The 24123-nt window shown below is 36.5% G+C and overlaps 1 protein-coding gene across 1 annotated transcript in view; it reads left to right on the top strand.

Annotated features, from left to right (window-relative positions):
- MYO15A (myosin XVA) overlaps window positions 1-24123 on the top strand; it is a 1299796-nt gene that overhangs the window by 120104 nt on the left and 1155569 nt on the right. The window contains exons 9-10 of the mRNA XM_044070057.1: window positions 8576-8737; window positions 11982-12095. Of these exons, the coding sequence (XP_043925992.1) occupies window positions 8576-8737; window positions 11982-12095 (276 nt within the window). The remainder of the gene's footprint in view (window positions 1-8575; window positions 8738-11981; window positions 12096-24123) is intronic.

The raw sequence follows: 24123 nt of genomic DNA, 5'->3' as shown, positions 1-24123 counted from the left end.
ATACAATTGAATACTTTAGAGAATGCCTTGATTAGTGCTCAAGTTACACAAACAAAGCTAGATCCAGCAGGCCCGAATCCAGTCTATGCCACAGCAAACAAGGCGCACCAACTTCAGTAAGAAGCAGTTCAGATATGCATGCACTATAAGCCTTCAACCAGAAATTCCCAGCTCAGAAGGGCAGAGTCCAGCCTCTCCTCCCACAAGAGTGCAGACCACGAACCCTCTTAATGTAAAATAACTGGCCTGAAAGCCCAAGTGCTTAAACCAGAATTAATACACTTTTAGAATAACAGACACTGAGCCCTCAATCAGCAGTTCCCAACCTAGAAGGATGTAAGCTACCTGTTCTGCCACTACAGTGCAGACCACAAACCCTCTCAGTGCAAAACAACTGGTCCGAAGCCCAAGTGTTTAAACCAAAAGGCTTAGAATGAGTTACACCAAGCAGTAATAAATACAACTGAGTACTTTTAAGATGATGCAAAAGTAAAAAAAGTAGGTAGAAACACAAGTACAGTAAAAGCAGATGAATTTTTTTTTTTTTTTTTTTTCCCCTGAACAAGTGCTGAGATCAAAGAAACAGATTTGAGTGCTGAAACTAGAAAACTGGCTAATTATAAGTAAAAAAACTAAGCTAGAAGGCTTCCCTCCAACACAGAAGGGCTTGGGGGCTCAGAAGCCTACAAATAGTCTATACCACTTAACAGGAAAGGCAGGAAACAAGCTTAAATTTTTTTTTTTTGTTTCCCAGATGCTCTCTTTGTACACAGTAGGAGTGCCTGAAATCAGAATATTTTTGAAAAAAAAAGAGCAGATAAAGGTACTTAAATTCTCTTATACGTCCAGTTGAATATAGCAAGTTCTTAGCCGGCCAAAGCTGAGGTTTTTAAGCAGAAAATATTTTACACTGTACCACTTAAATAGGCAAGGACAGGAAATCAAAGAATGTGACTACCCCCACACCTGTAATTACTAGCAAATAACAAAATTCAGCAAACACTGACTAACTTCCAGTTCAGCTAATATTCCTTCCACACAGTTAAAGTAAATTTAAATACTGTATTTTTTTGAAAAAAAAAAGCAGATAAAGGTACTTAAATTCTCTTATACGTCCAGCTGAATATAGCAAGTTCTTAGCCGGCCAAAGCTGAGGTTTTTAAGCAGAAAATATTTCACACTGTACCACTTATGAGGCGTTGTATTCTATAATGGGTCTAATGAGGGATGAGTACAGTGGGACAATGACCTCCTTTTTTCTGGATGAAAAACCCTTAGTGATGAGGTGTGCCACATAGAAGGATTTCCTGACTGTTGTGGTGATGTTGTTATCGAAGGTGAGACCACTCTCCACCTGTGTCCCTAAGTCTCTTACCACACTTTCAGTGTTTAGTGTACTGCCACATATATGGTAATTCACAGGTACATGTTTTTTCCCAAAGGGGATAACTATACATTTCTTGGCATTGAGCTTTAGCCCATGGCTCTGGTATAAAGCATCTGTTTCTGTAAGGCCCTTTTGTAGAGTATCCACATAATTTGGGGATTCAATAATGGCTCCCAGTTTGCAGGCATCTGTGAACTTTGTTAGCCAGAGTCCCTTAGTGTTGGCCTGTTCTTCAGAGAAGTAGATGCCAAACAAGAGCAGTCCCAGGACTGAACCCTGAGGTACTCCACTTGTCACTTGTCTGGAGCTGGATTTGGAGTTGGCTACTTTTACAGTGTGGGTTCTATCAGTAAGCCAGTTAGCAACCCATTGGGTGACGTAGGGATTCATTCCCAGCTTAGTAAGTTTATGTATGATTCCAGAGTGGGGGATGGTGTCAAAGGCCTTGGCAAGGTCTAGATAGGCTGTGTGAACCATCTTACCCTTGTGCATGGCTCTGGAGACTGATTCAAAGAAGTCAGTCAGGTTCAGGAGACAAGATCGGCCCTTCACGAACCCGAACTAGGTGGGGTCCAGTGTTTGAAGGTTGCCAATGTCTTTGTTTATAAGTTCCATGATAATACACTCCATGGCCTTGCAGATAAGGCTCGTCAGACTGATGGGATGGTAGCTCTGCGCCACTCAGTTGGCATGAAACTTGAGGTAAGGCTATGATTAAACATGGCACTTAAGTGAGGTGCCAGTTCATATTGTAGTTCATGTAGTACACAGCCCAGGATGTCGTCTGGTCCCATGGATGCTGTATTCTTAGCTTTGGAGAATGCATTTTTTACCTGTATGGCTGTTATTACCGGAATTTGGCAATCTTCCGGTATTGGGATGGGCCATTTAGGGGATGAAAGGGGGGTGAAGTTGGCACTGAATCGATCTGCCAGGATATTGGCAATATCCTTGGGATCAGTATATTTAATGCCATTCTGTTTTAGCTCAGAGCAGATCTGAGCATTGCCATTTAGATACTTGACATAGTTATAGAATGCCTTGTGGTTGTCTTTGGAATCTTTGGCAATTTTATTTTCATAACTAGCTTTGGAGGATTTTATGAGGCATCTCAGTTTCTTACTGAGGTTGGTAAGGGAGTTTTTTGCATCCTGGGATTTTCCTCTTTTCTGCAACAGTTTCTTCCTTTTGTTGTAAAGTTTGTTTATGGCAGGGGACCACCAGATTAGCTTCCTTTTTTGGATGAGAGCATCTTGGTTCTATTTGGGATGGCATGATTCATGCATGAGTGGATATGCTCGTACAGTGCCTTAGTGTAGGATTCAGCAGTCGAATTTTCAGTTCCCATCTGCATGGGTGTCATCAAGTTTGTCACTTCTGACTTGAGTAGCTTGAAGTTGGCTTTGGAGAAGTTTTTTATGGAGGTTTCCTTACTGTAATGAGTAAGTTAACTAGATTAATGAAAAAATGCAGTATAAATGTAATATATTATAAATGCATTATATATTTATTACATTTATTAAAGCTAACTGAGTAGATTAATGAAAAAAATGCAGTATAAATGTAATATATTATAGATGCATTATATATGTATTACATTTATTAAAGCATAAAGTGAAGTTATGTAAAAGTACTGAGTCTCAGACATCATAAGATGGCTCAGAGGAGTTGCGTTAAGTGACACACTGGACACAACAGCTTGGAGAAGTATGTTTTTGTGTGTATTACTGCACTGCAGCCTCAGTCCTTTGAAGACAGCTCTCAGGTTTTTAAAAGGGAATGCAAGAAGAATGAAAAGCTGTCACTATTTTGTAATATGAGGCACTGTCATCCCACTAACTTACTTTTAACCTATTTGATAATTGGCTAAATATGTGAAACCATCATAACCCACTTCCAGCCAACACCTAGACCACAGGCAATTACAATGAATAGTGGTGCCACAGTGCTTCATATTACAGATATGTAACCACAGATGACTCACATAGAAATTTTACAGAGTTCAACAGATATTTATAACAATACAATGGTTAACAGCTAACAGCAATTAATAAATACCGATATTAAATTGAAACAAGCAATTTCTAGAGAAACACTTCATTCATCTCAAGTTAAAATAAAGAGACACAGAATACAAGCACGACATATCGGTAGTAACAATGTTTACATAAAGTAAATCAACTAAGGGAGAGGTTTTCTGAAGCACCATAAGGCTTTGTTAATGAGAAAATCACTTGTATATGCCCTGTAGCCATTTTCATGTCCGAAGGGACAAAGTGGAAAAGAGGAACGCTTAGCCAACTACCGAGGACATTCACAATCTCCTAGTAAGCATCATGTGTTGGCCAATGCTCTCCATCCCTGTATCTCCGATAATCCTCCATCTGTATATGGCACCCTTCTTATAGTCCAGCATGAGGAAGCATTTCATTAGAAGGTAACAGATACATGGGGAAAAATTACATTACATAAGATATGAAATGGGGAATACCACTTAAGGGGGTTATCTCATAGCTCAAAGCAACCAATCATTATTCTTTGTAGGTCACAGAGGTTCAGATTAACACTTAGCTGGTCAGACTATTAAAGTATATGTGCTTATCTGATTTATCACTGTGGTACATTGTCATAATAAAATTTAATGCATTTCATGTCCGCTACATGATTTTTGAGAGCATTGCATTCACGCTTCAGAGCAGCCAATCTTTCTAGCCTTCTTGTTACTAGCAAGAAAACACAGCTCCTCCTCCTCCTCCTTCTGGGATGCTATTCTGTTTTCATTTGGAGAACCTAAACCTGCCCTCAGCAGCCAGTAACTATAGTAGATTTCATAGGTAAGCTGGACAGACTGCTCCCATCCATCAGGCTGTGCTAATGCTATTGCTATATCTATCTATCTACTGCTATAAAACACCTTCTAATAACATGATAGATAAAAGCAGTTAGAAAACTGTAAAGACTATTTCAAAAGATGTGTATTTGCATGCTCATGTCCAGGTTGAGCTTCCTGCTGCTTGGAAATGTTGAAACATGTAACATTAAAATGTTCTAATAATCATGTGTAATATGACTTCTGCTCTATCATCCTCAAAGAAAAGAACTGCTTTCCTGTTAGAAACAGGCAAGCTAGAAGGATGACGTACCTATCTAAAGCATGATGCAGTGCATTCAAAAAACATCTAGCTGAAATCAAATTTATAAATTGTCAAAATGGCAGTGTGTTATAGTTATAAATTAGACATATATATGCAGTCGAATAAGCTGCATATCATAATGTCAAAAGTCCATGTTCTGTGTTCAACAAAGTATGCTATTTATAGTATCCCAGTTATGTACAATTTAAGTACAAATGTATAATAGCATTAACTGATATGAAGAAATGGGATTTTCTAAGATGTATATCGCTTAAATCTATTTAAAAAGTTGCAAAGTTCTTTGCATACCTGATTAAACTAAATTGCATGTACTCAATGTCTTAATGACAACTATATTAAAATGTGTTACATGTTCAAAGAGCAGAATTGAAAGGAACTACATGTGTTTACATCAGAGGACATAGTACATTTAGTAAAACTCGTCATGTTTCAGGGAAAGAACTGCTGCAATCAGTAGAAGGCACTGTTTTTATTAAGAACAATTGATATTTATATAGTAGCTTCTGAGAAATGTTGTGGTCAGATCAGAGCAACTCCTGAGAATGCTGTTTTCCAAAGATAACTGTATTTTGCATCATATTACAATACTGGAAAGCAAGAAAAAGAACTTCCATTGGAGTGCACTTTTCATATGTTATTACAAATATGTTGCTATCGTACAACTGATGATTAGAATTTTGATTATAGGAAGTTTTAAACTGATGTTTTATTTACTTTATAAGTCATTGAATCTTAAAGTATGGAACACAATGACTGAAATTTGTTATTGTGACTATTAGGTTTATTTGTTTAGTATACTGAACTTTCATGTTTAATAACAGTCTTGCTAAATTTATTTTCACAAAAAAGGCTTCTCCCACTATACAAGCTTAACTTTTTTCTGTATTTTTTATCTCCTGACCAGCTAAACATCATCCCTTCCATGAAAGAAAAGTCCATTCATTCACAGGGGTGAAAGCCAATCACAGCAGGCCATTATCCAGACAGTAGTCAGAATTTTTGATCAGTCTCTCTCCACTATTCTGTGTAACAGCCAAACATGCGCTCGCTTCCCTGAATGCTATACCAGTGACCCATATCCACCTCCATACATGGGTCAAATTGTGCTTGCTGCATGAACGCATAACTTGCCATGAACTCACATTTCAGACTATACTGCTGCATGCTGTTAACACTCATCTGTTGATATAGTTTCACTCCTACACCCCAGCCATCTGTTGAAGTACCCATATCACTATCAGACCCCAGGTCTTCTGGGTCACCATCAGGTCTTTTGATCTTGATGACACAAAGCCAGGATGCCACTGATAACTTAATTTAAATAGTCTAAGGTCATAAAATTATTAGACTTGATGGTAAGTAAATTCTTCCCTTTGCTCTGAGTTATTGTGAACTTTTAGTTAGTATATTTAGTTAATTTATGTAGAGGGGTATAACCCCCTGCTTTGATGGTGTGAGGCTATCCACTCCATCTGCAAAATATATTGGAAATTGTTCTGATATATTCCCTCAAAGTGTATTTTCCAACTTCATTACAGATTTATATTTGTTTTAATTTTGACTTCATGTTTCACATTTGACATTATGCTGTTCTATTGCATGCTATTGGTTTATTAGATAGGTAAACAAACAAACAGGTAGGCAATTGGCAGGAAGCATTACAAAAGTGAAATGATTGAGGAATAAGGTCTCGGGCTGTCAAGGGCCTGCAATGCCAGCTACCAGAAGAAGAAGCTGTCCTGACTGGTAACAGTTATGTTTGACATCTCTTTGAGCCAGTGTAGATGCCTTTGGACTTGGCTGTCAGTGTTGTAACATTTTCTTTAATAAGGGTTGTGGGACAACTGAACAAGGTAATTACTACCCTTTCAGTCTCACATCTGCAAAATAAAAGTGATGAAGTGGATACTAAAGAAAAGGTCATCTGCCTTTTCAAATAACAGTCATGTCCAGGATGAAAAGAACCATGGATTTACTTCAGATTGGTGCCTGAGTCAGTATCATGGTTGGATAATGAGTGACCAGGATAGTGACCAATCACTTGATATCAGACACAGCACTTAAACTTCAGCAAGGTATTCATTATATCATAGGATGCTACTACGAAATCTGTATGGTCTCAAGGTTGCTCCAAACTTGGCTAAGTGCTTCAGGAACTGCTTAATATACAAGAAACAGTGAACATAGTGAAACAAAATGTCATACCATGTCCAATGACAAGAGTTGTACCTTGGGATTGTCTACAAAAACTATAAAAACATCAGCCAAAAGAATGGCTGCAAGAGAAGTCGCTTTTATATGATGCAACAATGGATCTGTACAAGAGAAGGGGGAAATGTGGGTCAGTTTCAGCAATGCCTGGATAAGCTATATGTATGGTTAGAAAAACAAAAACATGAGTTCTGTACCAAGCAGTACAAAGTACTCTATATCATGGAGGGATGCCTGAGGAGTCTGTGCTAAATACAGTGATAAAAAACTGTGGTCTCCAACCAAGAGTTGAAAATGGTGCTGATGTAGTATAATTAATGGCGGCATCAACTCATACAAGCCATTGCAGGGATGTTTTTTCCCAATCACGAGATGTGGTCATCATGAAAGAATGCCAGGGAAGATGAGAGCCAATTCTTCCAATCTTTACTGCATTGATGTAATGTCAAGTAATGCAGCTATAGGTAGAAATTGATGCCAGGATGCTGGACAGTATTAAAATTTGGGTAATTAAGATGATGGGAAGAAATGAAGCATTAGGTCAGAGCAGAAAATCAAGATCTGTTTGGCTTGGAGAGAAGAGATCAGAGACACAAGTGTGACCTTCAAGCTAGAAAGTGGTACTACACAGAAGAGACTGACTTTGTGCAGTATGGGAGGTAATGTAAGAATCAAGAAGTGATGAAGCGAAAAGGAAGATTTAAGAGAAATTAAAAAAAAAACATTATATTACTGATGGTTTGCATTGGCTTGCAGTAGGATCACCTGTATAAGAGTGGCTCCATTAGAAGCTTTGGTGAGGTATTCCCAGGAATTAATTGATGTGGAATAGGTTAGGGATGATGGAAAGTTGAAAGTGGATATTTGTGGTGATGCACCAGGGAATACTAGTAAAATGGGTGTTAGCAAAAAAAAAAAAAAAAAAACAGAAAGAAGAAGAAGCCAGTCATACCTGACAAATATTTAATTTCCTTCTGCTGACAAGCAGCAGGCTTGCATCTTCAGAGGCACACAACTAGGGACGTTCAAGCTAAAGCCATGTAGAATGGCCCAATAATTAAAGCTACAGGAATGTGCTTGCTATGTATCAAGAAATAGTTACTTGCATAAACACCTGGTGTTATACAGACTTATAATATATGTAAAACATGGATGCATTCACTTAGCTGCTACACCTAAGTATTTAAAGCAGTTTCATACTGCAGAGAAAATTACCAACTTTACAGACCTCAATCACTGGGTAAACAAAGTAGAAAATATGCCTTTAGACACATTCAAATACAAAGCAGGACAGGGCATGGGTGTTTAACTTTCCATCTGCCAGCTATCGTTAGTTTACTCCCGAAAGTTGTGTACTGTGACCAAGATGGGCTACTTCCAATAACTGATGAACTACAAAATAGGTGAAAATATTAAGAGTCATCACTAGCAATTCTGGCACACTGTGACCCTGTGCCATGGAAAAAATGTCCTCTCATACTTGAGGGTAAAAATAAATAAATATGCTTTAAACTGTTGCAAACTGCAAGCTGCTTACTTCAGTGCTGACAGCTAATGCAATGCCAGTAAGAATGCTGATAATATACTAAAACCAGATGAAAATCTGTCAGTCTCACCTCTTACCCAAACACTCACTGACACTTTGCACATGGAGTGGTTGCCCCCTTTTTCCAGCTGTAGTGTGCCTCTGGAAGTGTTCCACAAGACCTAATGGTGCTACTCAGTCCTGACAGCATATTTCTTTAGACAACATGTATTTTGCTTCAGTCTTAAATAGATAAATGACATGTAAAAATGTGATCATATTCTGCATTTTTTCCAGGGTGGGAACTGTGAAATTCCAGGAAAAAATGATTCTGACGATTTCAGGCGGCTACTCAGTGCAATGGAAGTCCTTAATTTCAGTGCAGATGACCAGAATAGCATCTTCCGAATTCTGTCTTCCATCCTTCACATTGGGAATATCTACTTTGAGAAATATGAGGTAGGCAATGCTGAGGCAGTCCATTTTTATAATTTTCTTGTTACTTGGTTATAATATAATTAATTTTGTAAACACTTGCTAGAGTCTAGCCATATAATTAATTCAGCCTTTATTTGCCAAATGCGCCTCCATTATTATTATTTTCTGAACTGATTTTAAGTTATGCCTTTGTGTAGTTATTATATATATATATATATATATATATATATATATATATATATATATAAATGAACAATCACTATTGCCAGATTAACGTAACATGAATAATTAACACAAATGCCATATTCCTTTCTTAAACACGTATACAGGTACAATACAAATTTGTGCCATCCTAGTAAATGAATACTTTCTAAACACCTTTATATAATCTAAATAAATGTTTAAAATCAAGTCAGCATCTATTTAGGCATAAATATTGTATATTATATGTAATGTATAGTTAAAAAAGAAACAAGAAACAGAAGCCAGAAATCCAAAAATCTTAAAATAAAACAAATATGTGTATAAAAACAAAAACAAATATGTGTATAAAAACAAGTATATATGCAAAGTATACAAAAAGATACCCCACCAATATTGGTTACCTGAAATCGATGTCCTAAATATTAAAAGATCTCATTTTTAGTACACTTTTCAAGGAAAGAGTATCATTTAAGCCAGGTGGATTGTTGGTATTTAATCTTATCCGGCAACACAATTCTTTAAATTCTAACAAGTTTTCAATGTCTCCACATCTTGGATTTGGAATTACCTTATCAACAGTGGTATAAAGGAACTTATTAAAATTTTTAAATACAATAGAGTGCCTGTGTAGTGTATTCGTGATCCTGTTTTTCTTGATGTCCCTTAGATGTCCCTGAATTCTGTCGTTAAGTTTTCTCTTCATCTTACCAACATAGAAAGTGGTACAGAACACACATGTTGTCAGGTACACCACCCCTAAGGAGTTAGAATTAACATGCCCTGGACAAGTTAGGGATCGATAGTAGCTAATGACACTAACATAGGGGCCATCATTAATGTACCTACAAATGTTACACATACTACAGACATTCTGGACCTGTAACAGTCCCCATACACATTAATTTCCTTTTTACTAATTCTTTAAATTTTTTTCCTCTACTAAAAATAAAGATGTTGACTTGATGTTTAGAAAGTATTCATTTACTAGGATGGCACAACATTGTCCTTTGTATTACACCTGTACACATATTTAAAAAAAACAATGTAATATTTATATTAATTATTCATTTTACTCTGATGAAGTCTCCATATTTTATGTTATCAGGGATGAAAGTGCTTAGTATTTTGGATTAAAAATGTTTTGGGATACACACTGCATCTGGTTGTTTACCATCATGTTGGTTTTTAGTGTGTTCAACATTTGGTGGAGGAGGACTTGTTTCGTTTTGATTATATGATGCTTAGATTTTCAGAAAGTCAATATTCTAAATATGATCCATATGTGGATGTGTGTGTGTGTGTGTGTGTGTGTGTGTGTGTGTGTGTGTGTGTGTGTGTGTGTGTGTGTGTGTGTGTGTGTATGTGTGTGTGTGCGTGTGTGAATTGGGCAAGGATCCTCACTGCTCTCCCAGAACACATAACTTGTAACTACCTAAGAAAGGAGAGTTTGGCTTAACTGCTGTTCCAAAATGAAACTGCAAACCGTTTTCTAAAGGTAGTTTCTCCATAGAATATGAATTATTTCAGGATAAGTAACATGTTACTAGCTGTTGGGACAAGCCTAAAGTCTACAGATTATGCTTGTAATGACTTCTTGTTTTACCAATTTTTTTTCTCTGTATTTTTTGTATACTGAGTTTGTATATCTGGGGTCTCATGCAGTGAAGATTGATGCCTGTTATTTTCCTCAAGGACTGGAACATAAGACAGTGAGGACCTTCACACATTGTTTTATGGAATGTTATATGTACATGATGCCATTGCCAACCTTTTGCATACAAAGCTGTGACACATTCATATACATCCACAAGTCCATTGTGATTGGCAGCATTTTATGACCCTTGCTGGTTACAGATATTCCTAGAATTTCCTTTGAGACAAGCCCTACAATTGCTGCTCCTCTCACTGTCTCACAAGAATGAAAGAATGAGTCAGTGCCTTCTGAATTCCACCTAGCCCCCAGCAGGTCCAATGAGTGAGGGCCTTCTGAATTCCACCTAGACCCAGCAGGTCCAATGAGTGAGTGCCTTCTGAATTCCACCTACCCCCAGCTGGTCCAATGAGTCAATGCCTTCTGAATTCCACCTAGCCCCAACTGGTCCAATGAGTCAGTGCCTTCTGAATTCCATGTAGCCCCAGCTGGCCCAATGAGTCAGTGCCTTCTGAATTCCACCTAGCCCCAGTTGGTCCATTTATGTGCTTATATGCTAGCTGCATATAAACTGCTGGCAGTGTGGGCAAACTGCCTGCATACAATCAGGCCTTCTAAAGATAACCCTTAGAGCAGCATTTAGGTGTTCCAAGATTTCTGAGTTATTTATTGTTTTACATTTTATTCATAACAGAAAATTAGCTCCATTTGATAGAAGAGTAAAACAGCACTTTCCCTTGTAGGTGGTTCTGCTGAGTGCTGTATAAAAAAACCTTCTGCAAGTGACTTGGAAATAATGGCCAGGTGAGAAACTTCTTGGTCAGATGTGAAGGATAACATCATATTCAGTCACAACTGATTATGAAAATAATCTAAATCTGCCTCATGTCCAGAGCCATATTACAAACATAAAACGTGTTCAGGCATACACAATAAAATATTAATAGCCAACAAATAAGTACACATCACAGGACTTGATCGAAGGTTTTGGTAGCTGTTGTTTATGGTCAGAAATTTCCATAAAGTCAATCAGAATTCAGTTATAGTTGTTACTGTTAAAATATGAAAAAGGTGTATAATGCCAACATCTGAAAGTTTGTATATCAGACTAATGGTCATTTGCAAGCCACAAATTTCAAAATCATGTTAGTGGCTGTGAAATATTTGTTATACTGTCTGCTGGATGATGTTTCAGAAGAGGTGAGGTAATGCACCAATATAATGCTATGCAATAACAATTTTACTGCCTGACAAATAGTGTTATCCTAAGTAACTATGTATTTATACAGGATTTTGAATTTAAGTCCAGATAACACTGTAAGAAGGATAGATATTATTGATGTCAGTTGGTCAAGTAAAGTAAAAAGCTCTATGTACCCTCCCTAAACTGATCTTCTGTTACATTTACAGGCAGACTCCCAGGAGCTTGCTTCAATCATCAGTGCCCGTGAGATCCGTGTTGTGGCTGAACTGTTACAGATCTCCCAGGAAGGCCTGCAGAAGGCCATCACCTACAAAGTAACAGTAAGTAATGATGTCGACTACAGTATCACCGTTACCCTCCAAAACAGCTTAGTTTTGATGGTAGAAATTCTTTGATGTGAGTGACTAAGGTACAAATGTAGCCTATGAGAATTCTCTGTTAAATTAAATAAGCAATTGCTTTTTTACATCCTAAGGAAGGATGACAGAGAAGGAATAACAACCACATAGAAACATCATCACCTAAGTTGTAGTAAAGCACAACTCTAGTGATGAGTGCAACAAAAAGTATTATGACATTTTTAAAAAGCCAGAAAGGCAGGAAACGGAAAATAGCAACCATGCTGAAAAGAAAACAATTAGATATAGACAGGAAATTATTCACACAAAAAAACAAACAAAAAAAATGCCTACAACTTACTGACATGAGCCTTTTTAAATCTTTCCTAAAGAAATAGCAGAAAAAAAGAATTATGGGAAATGACAACTTTTGATCTGGACACAGTGACTGCTAAAGTCTTGTACAAATGAAAAGGAAGAATGTTACTGATGAGGAACTCACTGCATTACTGAGTGTTGTGGTCATGAGCTGCACTGAGTGACATTTCTTTTTTAATTTAAAAACAAATTAGAATATTCAAATACTAAAACAAAAGATGGTTATTCGCCATATCGGTCAAGCTTATTCCCATGAATTCCAAACCATTATGACTGTCCCCTTTATCATACCCAGGAATACTATTTTCTGTTTTATGACAATGTAACGGAATTCACTTGTTAAACTTTATTCTCAAGGCAAATTCTTTTTTGCACTTCTAGGGGAAAAAAGTAGCTTGTGATTCAGTTAAAATCTTTGATCTTCTAGGTAATCAGTTGTGGGAAGATCATACTCACAAATGCTTACGACTTTTGTTTTGATTCAACATTTTCATTGAAAGTACATAACAGAACTCATTGTGGATAATATTACACATTAGATAAATGGCAAAATGTACATTCATACCCTAATGGGCATTGAATATGCTCCAAAAGTGTATTAATGTATAGATAACATTTGCTAAAAAATAAGTTAATTGTTTCATGGCAGCATATTAAGCTGTCATGAAGCAGAGACTGAAAAAAGCAATTGGCCACCATTTTAGGCGCTCTGAGAATACCATTCTTGTTTAGTGAATGTAAAAGAAAAAGTATGTGTACACACGTGTGTGTGTGTTTGTGTGTGATAGAGAGAGAGTGAGAGAGTGAAACAGAGAGCAAGAGACAGAGTCAGCAAAAGAGAGAGAGCGAGAAACTAAGCTCATAACTTACTTCTTTGAACAACAATTTCAGATACAGCCAACAGTCTCACAGAAAACCTGTAGAATGAGGGACAAAATGTAAATAAAACTGTAATTCACTTCATAAAGAAAGAGATTTTCCATCAAATACATTTTCTGAACAATAAAAAGTATGAAACTATAACATGTGGCTTCATTGACTGACAGTAATCTTCAGAGATTTACCAGACAATCAAAACATTTATGTGGGACAGAGCAAAGTTAGGGACAGTTGAAAGACATGATGGGGTGCTGATGCGTTGCGCTTTATGAACTTTTGCATTTATTTGATAGCAATAAGACATCTATACTGTACTCAGTCAAGAAAGTAGTTTCAAAAGCTGGACACAGTTGTGTTTCTGAGTGTGTGCGCGCGTGTGTGTGTGTGTGTGTGTGTGTGTGTGTGTGTGTGTGTGTGTGTGAGTGTGTGTGTGTGAGTGTGGTGTGTGTAAGTATGTGTGTATTAAATATTTACATAAACTTTTGTATTCAGTACTTCATTTATTTGGCATGGGTAGTTTAAATTCCTACATATTGAAACGCGCGTGTGTGTGTGTGTGTGTGTGTGTGTGTGTGTGTGTGTGTATTAAATATTTATATAAACTACAGGCTTGTAAGTGATCTTATCATAACAGTAGATGATCACTAATGCAGTAGCTTTAACTTTGTCAAAACTACTAACATCTACCCAACCCAAACTACATACACCTGGAATTAGACACAATATGCAACAATTGGTACCACACCTCTCAGTAATAACTCACTTTGAGAAACTGCTTCCCATACTATTTTATGAGAATTCCCTGTTCCACATAAAAAAAGGATTATCACAGATCCATTTTTACTATATGTAAGTAAAAATATATGACAAATGATACTGACTCACACTGTATTAACAACATTTTATAATCAAAAAACAATATCATTTATCCAATGTATGAAATTTTGAGACACACTATTCCATGTCTGGAAGAATAGAGGCTGAGAACCGTGACTGCTACATGACAATAAAACGCAAACTGTTGGACCACTGAAGAGTGTGTTCAAATACCTATAGAGTCAGCTTTCAAGACTTTTGAACATTGTCAGTCTTGTCCAATCTCACCTGCAGAATGAGAAGAGAAAAATAGTCACTTCCACATCTGTGTGCATTGATTAGGCAGAGAAAGGTCCAAGTCCAAAATAATTAATGCTCAGGTTGAGGCAATACACCAAGAGTGTGATACCTGGGACATGGGTATAACACTAAATGAAAGCTTGCATGGATTGCATGCAAACTTAGAAGTGCACATGACTTCATGGTACAGTACAGTTCCTACCCACAATCTCAAAACAAAAAAGAAATGAAATGTGAACATGGATTTGATCCAAGACAGATGTAAAAATAGGTGGCAGATGCTTGAAACATGCAGACATGCCATACCAAATTCCTCCTGTGTAGCCCTTATGCAACAACATTTAGAAATACATACCCAAGTTTACACATGTAATTATCACTACTGTATACAATATGATATCTCAATAGCTACAGAGAGATAGAAAGATAGATAGATTAATGAATAAAGAAATAAATGAAGAAAGACAATCAGTCCTTATGAAACATATTAGGAACAATCAGGTCCCCACAGAAGAAAATACATTTCTCTGTCAGTCTGGTTATACTGACACCCACATGGAAACATACAACTACCATTACCATGTGTTTCTATATCTCAAAATGCTTTACTCACTCCTGCCAAAACGTGTCTGCATCAGGTCACAGAGTAAATAAGGAACATTCCTGCCAGCCTAACAACCACAATGAGCTAGTGTGTCCACAGTCATAGAAAGTATTAAATCACTCCAGAATTTTTGGCTTTGTCAGAGCTCAGTGTGTACCGCCCTTTAGTAGGTCATGATTTAATTTTGACTACTGCAAAAACATGATATGTGGATGAAACTATTTACATTGCACTAAACATTTTTTTTTTTTTTTTGTAAATTGTACTCACATTTACATGCAGTACGCCTTGTATATGAACATCCTATTGAGAATTTTGTATGCAGTGAAGAGATCCCTACCTCACTTGTATGAACATGCTGTTGCTTAACATGAGGTGCATTAATGATAACACTGATTAATATTGTCTCAAAATCACATTATAGTCCTTTAATACAGTATGCAGATTTGGAGCTGCAGCCACTGAAATGTGTATATGGATGGTGTAGTTGGTACAATAATGACATCATTGTATGTGGCTCTTTTGAGCTGCCCACCATTGCTGACTGCTTCCTGCACATAATGTTCCTTATCAGCAATGTAGCTGTACAACATGGCCCTGAATTAATGGAATCTAGCCCGATATCTATATTTTGACAATGGTATTATTAACTGTGAAGGCATAATGCAACCAAAACTTGATCCCCTTTAGAAATGTGAACATGTTGCGTATACTGCCATAGTTATAATCCTGACAACCTAGTGTGAACTATTTTACACAAATATGATTACAATTATGATCTCGCAATATTGCATAATAAATGAAGCAACTAATCCTATTAGTTTAAGCTTTCGTTTGTAATTTCACATTTAGTTTTGGGTAAAATTGTCATGTCTAGAAGTTTAATGTTCTACACAAATCATTATGTGATTCCACAGAGATGCCTGTTTTTTTTTTTTTTTTTTTTTCATTATATGCTGTTAAAATGCTCTTATGTACCAAATAGAGTCTGTTCCTTTAGGAATAGCACAATTCATTAAAGAGTCATGATTGCTACCAAGATAGAGCTTGTCCATAGCTCAACAGCTATTTCTTTAATCCCTAAATCTGGATGCAGCCCAAGAAATGTCACCATCATTTGAAAGGATAGTCACAGAAGCCAAGATCAAACATTTGAAACCTGAAACAGATCAAACAACTGGTCTCTCTTCTTGCTATTACTAACTGACAGATAATAACAACAATAAGGAGAGAACAAAATGAGAATTCATGCATATAAAGTGTTCCTTCTTTGTATGAACTCAATGAAACTCAGCCATGTGGCCAGTGCAGTGCTGGGCTTTGTGATTTAGAGTAAACTAAGATTAGAGCTTCATTCTTCTGGCTGTCTATGTGCTCTGACCATAACATTATGACTCCTAGGTACATTACACAACTGAATGTGCAGTTCCCAAATTTAGTATGTGCTTTTCTGTGTATCTTTTTAGAGCTATGTACACCAGTATTGCCTAGTTAAATAGATTGATGCAACAAAATTTGATAATCAGTGCAGAGTATTTATGCAAAATCGAATTGCCTCCTCACCGCTAAATAAAAATCAGTGTTAGGCTGAACTTTAGCTTACAAGTTGCTAGAAATGCTTTACTAAGCAGGTTTCATAAGTAGGCCAGGAGTTTCTATACTGCATGGGAGTACTTTCTGCTGGTGAATATTACTATTTCATGTGTCTATATCTGTGCACATCGTACGTGTGCGTATTATGTATGTGTATATGTGCACTCGAGAGTGTGTCTATGCATGTTTGTTCACAATATATCAACATGCACTCTGATAAATGAATCCTCTTTAGGGTTTGTCACATTGTGCTTCTATGGCAGTACATTGACAAAGTGAGGAACATCAAGATGTAGTAGCATTCTAGTTAAACTGCCATTTCTTCTGTACACAATGGATATGCAACAGAAACACTGCTAGCCTTTTTAATTACCTAGAACACAATGTCTCAAAGTCTTACATGCAGTGCATTATGGGATGCATACACTTTTAAAATGACAATACTGCATGATAGTCTTAAAGTGGCAATGGCAGTAGTACACATTTAGAATGCATACAAACACTGTAGCAGCTTTATATTACTTATTATCACATTCACACACACACCCATCACCACCACAGAGAGAAAGAGAGAGAGAGAGAACTCTCTCTGCTCAAAATCTGTAAGTATGAAGGTACACAACAGATGCACCATAAACTGAATACTCCTGACTGATTCTGACAATGCATATTATTGTGTAAACAATTACAATGAATATGATTACTTACAAAACATTTTTTGATAAAGCATTTCAGGAAAAGTGTTACTATGAAAGTTCTACGAAGACAATGTATATGTAGGTCAAGGAGGTAACTGAGCAGAAATGTTGATGGAGCACTTAATGTTTGAAACCTTGCATTTTGTTTCAGTTAAATCATTCCCAGGAGTTACTTTGAATCATTACAGTTGTTGTTTTTTTACTATAAAATCTGGGAGCTTGGGCAAAGGCATAAGTACACAATAATCAAGTAATCCGAAGACATTTGTGTGTGTGTTAGAGTTGCAATTGGTATGGTGTAGAAATGTCTTAATTACTGTAGGAAGACTTTTTTTTTTGCTCGTCACTTAAAGAGATGTGGAGGCACATGGGTGCTGTCCTGTAGAAAGCTAATCGGCTTTCTGCAGTTAGCAAAAGTCCTTTTTTGCTCTTCACTTGAAGAGCTGAGTGAGTGAGGCATAGTTTGTGGAACCGGCACAGGCTGCTAGTTGAGCCAGCTACACCTGTGCATTTTTTGAGCTTTTTTCATTGAAAGAATCTAACCTCTAACCTCATGTCATGATGTGCAGCTAGGGTTATTAATGGGTTTGGGAAGGCAAGGCAGAAAACATCAAGCTTCAACAGCATTTTAGTTAAACAGATAACTTTTTCTGTACAAATGACAGTTCAACAATAACAGTTTTAACACTTTAGTAATCTTGAACGCACTTCCCCAAAGGCTTAAATGCAATGCATTGTGGGATACATACACTATTAAAACAGCAATATTGTATGATAGTCTTAAAGTGGCAATGAAAGTAATACAAATTTACAATGTATACAAACACTGTAGCAGCATTATGTTGCTTATTGTCATTGGGTCTTCTTAATTAAGCTATGATGAAGTATTCCTAATTAAGAAACAATATTTTTCAAAATTTTTAAAGTACCAGGTACTGCTGAAAATTTGTTTCTCATCTCTTCTGTTTAAGTGAAAATAATGCCACTGTTGTCATATTCCATTCGTCATTGTGAAATAGGAGTGCACTCTTTTCCACCAGTTATATTCTGACAGTTAAAACTGAAAGACCTTGTGACTGCCTTCCTGGAACTTTCGTATGCTTATGCAGTGATGCATTCACTCCTGCTAATGTCCACAGAGCAGGTTGTCAAAAGTGTCTGCAGTATATCCCTGCAATTACCATTCCTCACCGTTTATTCTCGGATACAAACCTACACCATTGATAGCAAAGCATTCTGTTGATGTCTGTTTTCCCCACTAATATAAGATTATTGCATTGATAACCTGGCTTTTCCATACAGCCATGTGGAGCTTTTCTCCTCACTGTTTTTTGAATAAATCCCATATTCCACAATAAGTTAATTTATTTCCTACTAATCTTTGTGAAAGGGGATCCCTGCCTTCATAACATCCTACACCATTTTGCTTCACAATGAACTTAACACATAAGAGTTAGACTTCATCCGCAAACACTGTTCCATATTCTGAAGAGTAAAATAATTTTGTTGTGTCAGTCATAGCATTGAGTGCCTACCATCTGAGTATCAGGATCTTAGCACTTAAATTTAGACTACAACTGCATTTTGAATATTGAACAGGATAGTATAGGGAACTGGCATGTATATAGTGTCATCAATATACTCAACAAGTGCTGGACTTTGGGTACGCTTAATTGAAAGACATATGGCAGGGGGTTATGGTAGAGGCTTAGAACACGACATGAGCAGTAACATTAGTTGGACCCCTTATAAATACTGTGTTTCATCAATACTACAATAACACAATTAAAAACATCTGCTCATTTGATGAGATATGGTAATGATCAAAGATCAAGAAAAGACCGAGTCCAGTGCTTTTCATTTCAATTTTGTATCTTGGCTTTACACACGCACACACACACACACACACACACACACACACACACACACACACACACACACACACACCACACACACACACACTCACACACACACACATACACACACACACACACACACACACACACACACACACACACACACACACACACACATACACACACACACACACACACACACACACACACGCACACACACGCACACACACACACACACACACACACACACACACACACACACACACACTCATAAAGAAATAAAGACATCAACCATAAGCATTTAAAATTGAATACTAATGTTCTTTGCACAAAACATACGAAATAAACCATTCCACTCAAAAAAGTAAATATACAATAAACATGAAAAATCTCATACAAAAAAATAAAAAAAACATTTGTATGCACAGTAACTCTACTAGCTCATCTAGATCTTAATTTGGCAAAAGATATGCTGTGCCCTATCTGACACTAGCATTTAAGAATAGAATATATATGTCAAAGCATTTATAGACAGCTGTCTCTCTTTCTTTCTCTATCCATGCTTCAGCAGGAAAATCCAGCAATTCTTCCTGAGCTAGCAGTTTCCCAGGCAGTATTCCCTTTTATCTTCTTTTATGAGTTTTCAAAGATGTTTTCTTGTTTGTACACTTATGCATTTCCATTTAGGATTCAAGCACTGCAGATGTGTGCATAGTAGGGTTTGTTTCACTTTCAAACTTCTACAGTAACAAATGTGCAATTTTTGTGTACAGTTTCACACACTACCTTTACATATTACATATTTTACTAATATACAAAGTACAATGCAGTTTCTTTGGTGTTTCTCTTTTAAAGAATTGGTTACATTTTTCTTAATGAATGCAGTTTAGTAATAGTTAATACACTTCTCCTGTATTTGCATTCCTAAACAACAGTTATATTTACCTAACTAGTTATAAGTTGTCCAAGCTTATAGTCTCAAAGTTTTGCATGACAATTTATAAACAGGTGTTATAAATTTATACTACAGTGAAGCCTTGGCTTGTTTGTTTAGGGATACAGCATCAGCTCATTTTGTAAAAGACAGATTTGAATGATTCAGATAATGGCCTAGATATGAAAGAATGTCACTGAAGGAGAAGGGATGAGAAGCAAATGTTCAGATCACCTTACTCATGGAAATATTTTAGTAAATGCCTGGGGGGATATTCCTAGTCAAGTTATAACATGGGTTTATGGTGGGATTTTTAGCAGGAGAAGGCATGTATGATGGCATGCAGATTCAGCATGCATTAAAATCAATGAACATCCAGTAATTCAGACGATGGGCCAGGGAGGCAAGGCAGATCACAAGATAAAACGTCAGATTCAACAGGAAGTAATGACACTACTCTGAACTCTTCTCTATAAGGAGATAAATGGGTTACCGTAGATAAAGGAAACAGCAGTGGGCTTGGTAGTCTGAGAGACAGAAGGTTGCTACAAAGATGAACAAAACCTTTCAGGAAGAGAATTCCCTTTTTATTATTTTGATCTATGCAAGTGGGCAATCAGTGCTGTGATTTGCAGGTAGTACTTTTGCAATGATTTTTCAAAACACTGCCCTAAAATGCTTATAAAAAAAGCTAGTTAAGTTTAAACCTTAGATATACTATGTTCAATATATCCAATCCTCATTACAAAATAAGTTTACAGTGAGAAAGATAAAATGCAAGCCTCCCATGGAGCTAAAATGTGATGTTGTGTAATGACAAAGTGACCCTAGGCAGTCAGCAGATGGGTTTGTTATTTGGAAATATATAATTTCATTTGCATTTCCAGTGTTAAAACACAGGTACTGTAACATATTATGAAAGGTTTTACAAATGATATAAAATTAGAAGAAGGCAGCAAATCCCTAAGTAACAACAGAAATTGCTGAAAGAATTAAATACACTTTCCAAATGTATACAGTTCTCTGAAACTGAAAAACAGTAAGCTTAAACTATCCCATAACAAAAGAAAATAAATTTACAAGCAGGTGCTATTTAACGAAAATTTGTAGAAACTGAGAAAGACTTAAATTTTTATATCTAGGAAATTATAGTACCTATGCTAAAAATAAAGTAGTGAATACAAAAATTAAAATAAAAGGTAGTCTTTTTTGTACATGTACATATGTATGCACACACATATGTGCACGCGTGCATGCGCACACACATAGACACACACACACACACACACACACACACACACACACACACACACACACACACACACACACACACACACACACATATGGTTGTAAGAGTGAACATTCATAAGAGTGAATTCTCTCACAGCATTATTTTTCAGGCTTTTGACTTCTTTGTGTGCAAGATCTCAATACAGCAGGCTCTGGGAATTTTTGTATGGTCTCATAGTTAATATATATTATGTTCAGGTGGTATAGGAACGCGGGGTGGCGGTTGCCTTATTTTGTTTTTTTGATCTTTTTAGATTTATATAATTCTTTTTGTATTCACTCATTTTACAGTTCACTCAATAATGAGACAATCATATACACAAACTCGTATTCCACTCCCTTCTTTGGCTTTCCCTCTACCTTGCCATATCTACTTTCTCTCTGGTGACATTTCCTCTACCTCTTTCTCTTTCCGCCCTACTAACTTAAGTAACCTAAAGACACCTAACCCTGGTCTCGTCTTACAATCTCCTTTTCTCTCTCCACCTTTACTTCCTTCTATAATCCTAATATGATTTCCCTCTCTCATACTAAAACATCCTTCAATTTCCTCTCATTGTCTCTAATCATGGAATCTCTAATATCTCATTTAAATATCTTATAGAATTGTCTTGGGTCTCATTTTTTGCATAGTAATCAATGTAATAATACAACTAACGTGTTTTCCTTTTATCGTTTTCTGCAGCTCATGTTATTGTTTTTCACTGCACTCTACTATGAAGCATATGTTCTATGTTTTTCTCATTACATTTTCCTGCACTCCCATGTTTCTGTAGTAATACATAATACTTTATGATTTAAAATATCTGTAATTGATTTTTGATAGGTTGTGATTGTGGAACATTTCTCCCAGGGCCTCAGTTAAAAATGGACACTTTTTGGCCCAGTCAGACTTTCCTGGTAAACAAATGTCAAATAAATTACTTCTACCTCACTTATCTATTCTGGAATTCTGCTGTATTACTACCTCTACTAACATTTTTTATCATTCCAATTCTACTAGACTCAGTAGGTATGCACTCGTACTAACACCCCTTCCCCATTTGAATACTACTACTTATCTGCTCATCTTATTCACTGTTTGCTGTTCCCTCATCTATGTGTCACTCTTATAACAACCTGTTTTAAATGCAATTGTATAATGTACCTTTTTGCCTTAATTTTTGTTAATGCATTTTGTAGAAAATCGCACTGTATTTTTACATTCACTGTAATTTGAAATATTATATAATATTACTTTGAAGCTTTTCTCCCTGGGCCTCCGCTGAAAAAGGGCATTAATCTAGTCGGACTATCCCAGTCAACAAATGTCAAATAAATAAAATAAATAAATAAAAAATAAATAAACAAATAAATAAAATATACATACACATACATATATGTAGGAGCACAACATTCTGCTGAAATGGAAAGTTATCAACTTCTATTACAGCGTGTTCATCTGAACAAATAGCAGCTGATCAAAATTTATTGAGTTTGCCTGTACAAGATCACTGTACAGTGGGGATCAGGGAATATAACATTACCCTCACGATAGTACAATCTCAGAGTTAGTATATATATATAATTAGCAGGAGGTGGGGGGGCTACAGGGAGCTTAATCCCCTGCAAAAAAAATGTTTTTGTTCTTTTTATCCTTTGTGGATTGATGTTTTGGTTGCTGACAGGTTCTGTCACTATAGGACTGACTAACTCATTTTTATGGAAGATTATGCTTTTGTGTATGTATGTATGTATGTATATATATATATATATATATATATATATATATATATATATATATATATATATATATATGTGTGCTCCGGTTTCCTCCTACATCCCAAAGCCATGCAGTAGGTGAATTGGACACTGTAAATTGGTCCTACGTGTGAGTGTGTGCATGTGTGTGCCTTCTGTGGAAGGTTGGGTGCCGGGCTGGCAACTCAACACCGTAAAACTCCACTGCCAATCATGAGCGGACAGATGATCTGCTGTGGCGACCCCTAACTGGGAAAAAGCTGAAAGAAGATGAAGATATATATATATATATGTATATATATATATATATATATATATATATATATATATATATATATTTATTTATTTATTTATTTATATATGGGTCCACTATGTAATCCCGAAAAACTGAAATCCCATCAGTATTTTGAAATTACATAGCCAAAAACACAAAATTCCGGAACCCGCAGAAGCGTGAAATTCAAAATCCTGAAGCATGGAGATGTTGAATTAGCACTTCTGCTGGTACGGTGTGTGAATGGATGGGTGGAAGTTTATGTAAGTTTGTATGTGTAAGTGTGTTGGTTAGGGGCTTTAGTATGTGTAAGTGTGTGTTGTGACTGTGATGTGTGTGTGTGTGTGAGGGACTGTAAAATGTGTGGGTGTGAGTTTCCTTTGTGTATCTGTGTGATCTTGGAGTTAGAATATTTAAGTAGGGGGGTGTGGGGGGATTGCCCCCCACATGGGGGTGCATGGGGGCTTTCCCTCCTGCTTATCTGTAGTGTAGTATTATATATTTGATTGTGGGGGGAAGTTGTGTGTATGTGTATGTGTAGAGTACATTCGGGATTTTAAATTTTGCGGTTATGGGGTTTCGGGATTTTGTATTGTAGTTGTGTTTTTCGGCTATGTAATTTCGAAATACTGAAATTCAGAATTTCAG

This window comes from Protopterus annectens, chromosome 1.part0 (assembly GCF_019279795.1).
Source record: "Protopterus annectens isolate FY-2018-M chromosome 1.part0, PAN1.0, whole genome shotgun sequence".
Lineage (NCBI taxonomy): Eukaryota > Metazoa > Chordata > Ceratodontiformes > Protopteridae > Protopterus > Protopterus annectens.
The sequence above is the reverse complement of the archived record's forward strand: the minus strand, read 5'-3'. Positions and strand labels throughout refer to the sequence as shown.